The 6361-nt window shown below is 39.6% G+C and overlaps 1 protein-coding gene across 1 annotated transcript in view; it reads right to left on the reverse strand.

Annotated features, from left to right (window-relative positions):
- The window catches only part of mttp (microsomal triglyceride transfer protein), a 47248-nt gene extending 41846 nt beyond the window's left edge, over window positions 1-5402 (reverse strand). Inside the window, exons 1-2 of the mRNA XM_073042409.1 lie at window positions 5201-5402; window positions 352-539 (exon numbers count right to left, since the gene is read on the reverse strand). Of these exons, the coding sequence (XP_072898510.1) occupies window positions 352-539; window positions 5201-5261 (249 nt within the window). The 5' untranslated portion in view covers window positions 5262-5402. The remainder of the gene's footprint in view (window positions 1-351; window positions 540-5200) is intronic.
- Window positions 5403-6361: the final 959 nt, after the last annotated feature.

Raw genomic sequence — 6361 nt, forward strand, 5'->3', positions numbered from 1 at the left:
AGCTTAGGACAATGTTCAAAGAAACAAACAAAAAGCATTTATCCTGATTTGCATGCAATTGTCTTCACTAGAAAGAAGATTCCAGGGCACATGAATGATGCTGATGCCTTGGAAAACACTTGTTAATGGAATACTCTCACTCAATGTGATGGGGATAAATTTTCAAGAGGCTGTTGGAAAGGGAAAGTGGTGAAGATCAAGTACAGAAAAGGTGAAGTGAGTTTGGATTACAATATTCTTCACTCTCTTTCACAGCTGCCGTCTCCCCTATGTAAAGCCAATGAATGAATTGGCACGTCAGACTGAATTGCCTCCTTAAGAAGACATTAATTACTGATGAACAAAACATACCGCTATTTGAATAAGTTGGTCATCTTCATTGCTTGAGTTTCTCCAGAGCAAATTAACGTTGACTTTGGACAAAATCTTAAATCCTGCAGTCTCTTCAACAGCTCCTCCTCCTCTGTCTAACTGGAGTTCCATAGTGTAACGGTATTTGTACATCTTCCCTCCATTAAACCTTGGCCCACCTTGCTGCTCTGATTAAAAGAAAAAAATAAATTTAATTATACTGGATGATGGGGTTCCTAGCAGCACTGAAATGGTAGCAGAAGCAGATTCAACAGTAAAGAGATCAAAATTGGAGGAATTCCATAAAAATTGATAAGCTGTTGGAGGGTGTGGGTGTAGGGGTTGTAGGTATAATAAGTAAGACTAATTGCTCAGATCTTTCAACAGAGTTAGCACAGACACAATGGTCTTTTTCTGTGATGTGAGCTGATTCCATGGGTAGAACAAAGGAACACAAGCTAAAGCAGATAAAAGACAAATAAATGAAATCAGGGAGTTATTTACACCGTGATCATTGTACAAAGGTCAAGGATGAAATCGTGTTGTTGGGAGAGCACCAAGGTCTACCTGGAATGAGCTTAATGAACTTCCTCTTTCTTATTTATCTGCAACCAGAATACGAATTTATCCAAATTTACCAACTAGCTTCAGATTTAAACACCAAGGAATTAAGATTATTAAACTAAAAGCTGCTGTCATAATCACAATAATTACTTTCCTGGGAAGTAAAAACAAAGTGTGCATTTATGAGGAAACAGCTTCAGTGGCAGCAATTAAGCCATTTATCAGTAAAGTAATGGCTTTGGGTATCAGGCTGGTCTTGCACTGAGGCAATGTGAAACTCATTCTTTTTATACACTGACTTAACCACCAATGACCCGACCATTCCAGCACCTCCAATCCCTTCTGCCACCTACATGCTGATCTAAACTGACTCCAATTTACAACACATTGAACTTAAAATCCCCACCCTTATTTTCAAACTCCTCCGTGTCTCTATCCTTCCTACCTCTGCTGTATCCTCCAGCCCTTAAAATCCCTTGAACTATTGTGATTCTGACCTCTTGTGCACCTTGATTTTAAATCACTCCACCGCTGCTGGCACTGTCTTCAGCAGCCTGGATCTGAATTATTAAAATTTGTTCCTTGAAAACACTTGGTCACTTTATCTCTCCTGAAGACCCTACCTGCTTGACCAAGCTCTTTCTTCACTGCACTAAATTCCCATGTGATGTGGTGTTACATTTGTTCAAGGGAGCTTTTGGAAAGTACCTTCAAAAGGCTGAGGTTTAATGTCAGAGACAAGAGATTTAAAAGGGGCATCAGGGGTACCTTCTTCATGCAAAGGGTAGTGCATATTTGGAATAGGCTGCCAGAAGTAGTGGTTGAGGCAGGTATATTAACAATATTTAAAAGCTATCTAGATAAGTACATGGATAGAGCGATCTAGAGGCCTATGGACCAACGCAGGCAGGTGGGACTTGCTTACTGGGCAACACAATCGACATGGACTGGTTGAGCCTGTTCCCATGCAGTGTGACTCTAAGTTTTACTATGCTGGAGATGCTATAATGTTGCAAGTTGTTATATTTGGGACCTCCTCCACTAATCATCAGCCACACAGATCATTCTATAGGTAGACTGCATGTGTGGAAGATGTTAAATTCCATAGCTGCCTAGACATACCGCAATATTTCCAGAGCTCTTTTGCCTAAAGATGACTGAGCGAATCTGTTGTTTCAGGTAAAATATCAAACTTGTGATACTGTGAAATACTTATTCACCCAAATAAAACTGATTGTATTTAAAGCTAATATCTTCAGAATGGAACAATTGCCCCATTCAGCTCCTTATCAGAATGTCATGTTGTCACATACCATAAAAACCAGGTGCAAAGGTCAAACTTCTACACAAGATTAAAATTTTGGAATGAAATTTAGCACCACTGACTCATAATTACACTTACAAATCCACGTTTTAGTGGACAAGTTGAAGTGCAATGTTGAGACCCACCAGCACATATAGTGTATGTACTTGTACAAATGACAATAAACTCATTTTTGACTTCGGCTCTTGTGATTAAGGCTTATATACAGCTATAGTTTTCTGCATCATGTAATGTAGAAAGGTTTAAAATTACTTGTTAAAAAAAATTAAATTCAAAGTAAATCCAGGAAGTCTTGCTCCAACCACATTTGCCATTGAAATGGTTAAAGTGGGGAGTGTCCCTGCCCCTATTTTAGTAAATTTAATGCAGAATTCAGGAGAGAATTTTCCCCCAGCGACAGAGATGATGGGGTGAAATGAAGACTCAGTAAGAGGCTTGCACGGAGCATAAGCAACAGAACTAGGTATATGAGCCAAATGACCCTCTTCTTTGCATAAAATAGATTTTCAGTCCATAAAAAAATAAACCTGTAAATGAGACTCTGATCAAAGGCAAAAATTTTAAACTTAGTGGAAAAAAAGTTAGACTGAGGCTCTATCTTCCTTCAGCCCCACATCTACCCTGAAGCCAGTCTGCTCCCAATCAATATAATACACCAGAAAAAACAGAACACTTAAAGGGCTCAGGGTTCAAGCAACATCTGTAGAGACAAAAGTTGTTGGACCCCTAAGGGAAGAGGAAAGGTTTCCAGTTTGGCAGTGCAAGAAAGGGGTAGGACAAATTCCAGTAGGTGAAGCAGATAGGGATGGGGTAATGGGCAGAAGGATCCAGGTGGGAGAGGGGAAGAGCGAGGGAATGGTAAACAAAGGGAGAAGGAAACTAGATGGACAGGTGAGTGTTTGCAGCCAGAGAGGGTTGTCTGAAATTTCAAAATGTCGGTGCTTATTCCACCGAGTTGTAAGCTACCATGCACACACTGGTCTTATAAACTCAACCTGGCTGCTGGCATTGAGGGAGAGTGAGGGTGGAGGTTGGATGGTTACAGCAACACGTCTAAAAGCCAACTAAGTTCTGTAGAGGTAGGATAAAGAGAAGAAAGGCAAATAGTCCCAAACATGTCCCTAAATGTGTCTGCATTAATCCCAGCATTGGTATATGTCTAATTGGGCTCTGTGCAAGTGAAGAAAATTACTTCTTCATTAATGATTGAAATTTCTGCAAAAACGCCCAACCTACATTTTCAACCTGCAGCAAAACTGGGAGTGAACCCTACAACAAGTAATAGAACCTTTGAAAGATGCCATCCAAAAGAATGCTTGCTGGAGATTTAGGGCAGCTGAATATATACAAACGAGGAAAAACAATTGGCTTGGGTGTGAGGATAGAGCAGAGGAAAGGGACTGAACGGATAGCTTGTTCGAACAGGCTTGATGAGCTGAGTGGCTTCATTTTATCTGATGCCATGATTCTAAGGTCTTTTCAAGCTGTTAACAAGGAGAGCAAACCACATCTCCAACAAACTATTGAGATTGTTTCCGACACAAACTGGAGCAGTATCTATCTTACAGCAGTTTAAATATCTGACCATTGTTAAAGAAAGGAATGTCAGCATAACAAACTTATGAAATGTGTTTTACAATGGATGTGAACACAAGAAGACTCTGCCATGGATGGCCCCAGGTCCTGCTGTGAAAGGAGGAGGGTTGAGCATGAGGCTGACAACCCCATCCCATAAAAACCCAGTGTTATAGAAGCACCAACAGAAGGTCCAACGACCCATCCCTGGGAGAGGAAGGATCTGCATCTAGTCATAATTTGAAAGAATGGCCCAGGATAGAGGACTTTGTCGAGCTGTTTTCAGTGGCCCTTGTCCCAGTAGGGGTGACAGGCAAAAAAGAACAAGTGAACATAGGAAAGGATATAACCAAGATACACCTCAAAACTAGTCAGTCTATTAAATGTTAATTCAGTGCCTCCATGTTTTCTCAATATCTGTTTGCAAGGGCTATTCATTTCTAAGCAAATAAATCCACACACCCTGTGCATCTATTTTTCTCTAAATTCAAGTTTATCCATTTAATCTAGAGAGCGTGGCATTTGTTAGCAAATACAGAACATGGAATTCAATTCATTTACTTTCAAGAATCTTTTCTGTTTAAATAATTGAGCCTTTTCTTAGCCAGGACCATCCCAGGCTAATACATTTAAACTTTTTCTCTAGCACAGTCTTATACCAAATATTAAGTAAGTAATTTTCTTAGAAACATCTTAGAATCCTGGAACACCTAATTGGCATAAAAATGGAACCAATTTTAACACTCTATAATCTTAAATCATGTTTAAGTTCACTTTGCTTTAAATCATTATTGATTACTGTAGCCTCAAGTTAGAAGGAAAGGAAATTTAAAACATAATAATGACTGTTCATCTCGTGTAGACCCTTCACAGATATTACATAAAAGAACAGAGAATTTAGTATAAAACAACCCATTTGGCCCTATTAATCCATGCCAACATTTCTGCTCTAGATAAGAAATCTCCCACCTTATAACCCCACAATTACCTTATCCTTTTACTCTTTCCTCCATTAAGTGTTTATCCAGCTTTCCCTGAAATACATCTCTGTTGTTTGCTTCAACCTTTTGTATGGGAATAAGTCTGCATTCTCACCAGTTTTCAGGTAACGACATTTCAGAAAAATCCTAGTTAATTTATTGACCTTTTTCACTCCTATCTCAACACCAAATTACTTTTCAGTTCTTCCAAACTACAGATGGAATGTAGAAGGAGAGATGTACTTAACCAAGCTAGAAAGTCACCATACTTCAATAAATAAATTATTATTTGACCAACTTGCCTCTTTAGTTATTGAGACCAATTAAAGAATACACAGTTACATTCAGAACAAGTGTAGAGGACATGCAAAGAACCTTGTCATCGGCATGATGGGCACATACTTACTTTTTGCAGAGGTCAAAGAGGAAAAGACAATAAGGGTCAATAGTACCCAAAATGTAGACATCTTTCGACACAGCAGAACCTAGTAAACACGAATGCTTGGAATTTTCAACTTTAAAGATCCACAAAGATATAAAAAGAGGGAGAGAAAGAGAGATGTGTCCGGAGAAGAAGGCTGCTAGATGTAAAGTGTGTGAAGGCAGGTTTAACATTTATCTAGATGGAAGAGAGGTCAGATTCCAAACTCCACTTGAGTTTGGTTTTGAATGCCTAGGTTAAACATTAAACCGCTGTGATTTTATACTAATCCTGTCAGAGAAATCAGCTGGGACAGAACCACAGATAAACAGAACATGATGCCACACAGCCACTCCAGAGGAGATAGCTTGAAGTCTTCCACAGTAATAATTACTTTGTCCAGTTCTAAAGAAAGGGGAAATGGACTATTTGGAACTGACATCAAATCCCTCTTAATCCTTCTCCCTGGAATCTTAGTAACTAAGCAAGTTTATTAACAAACTCTGATGCATATCTGTCCTTAAAGTGTGGTTTAATCACATATCTGCACCCTCATTAGGATTCCTGTTTCCACCTTCATAATATTGCCCAACGCCAATAATATGTTCCAGATGCTGGGAGAGTCTAGTACCAGAGGGCATGGTTTGAGAATAAGGGGTAGGTCATTTAGGACAGAGTTAAGGAAAATCTTCTTCTCCCAGAGAGTTGTGGGGGTCTGGAATGCACTGCCTCGGAAGGCAGTGGAGGCCAATTCTCTGGATGCTTTCAAGAAGGAGCTAGATAGGTATCTTATGGATAGGGGAATCAAGGGATATGGAGACAAGGCAGGAACCGGGTATTGATAGTAGATGATCAACCATGATCTCAGAATGGCAGTGCAGGCTTGAAGGGCCAAATGGTCTACTTCTGCACCTATTGTCTATTGTCTATTACCACTCCTGCCTTAACTCATCCACCAGTAAAGCCTTCATCCATTTTTTTGCTACTTCTAGATATGACTATTCCAAAGCCTTATTCCTGCTTCTGTAGATATGAGATCAACAAGGTCTGCTGCTAAAGTTTTAACTTATAGCATGGCCTATTCACCCTATCAGTCCTGACTTTACTGATCTACATTATTTGACTCTGTCACACAAGAAGATAGGC

This window comes from Hemitrygon akajei, chromosome 4, assembly GCF_048418815.1.
Source record: "Hemitrygon akajei chromosome 4, sHemAka1.3, whole genome shotgun sequence".
Lineage (NCBI taxonomy): Eukaryota > Metazoa > Chordata > Chondrichthyes > Myliobatiformes > Dasyatidae > Hemitrygon > Hemitrygon akajei.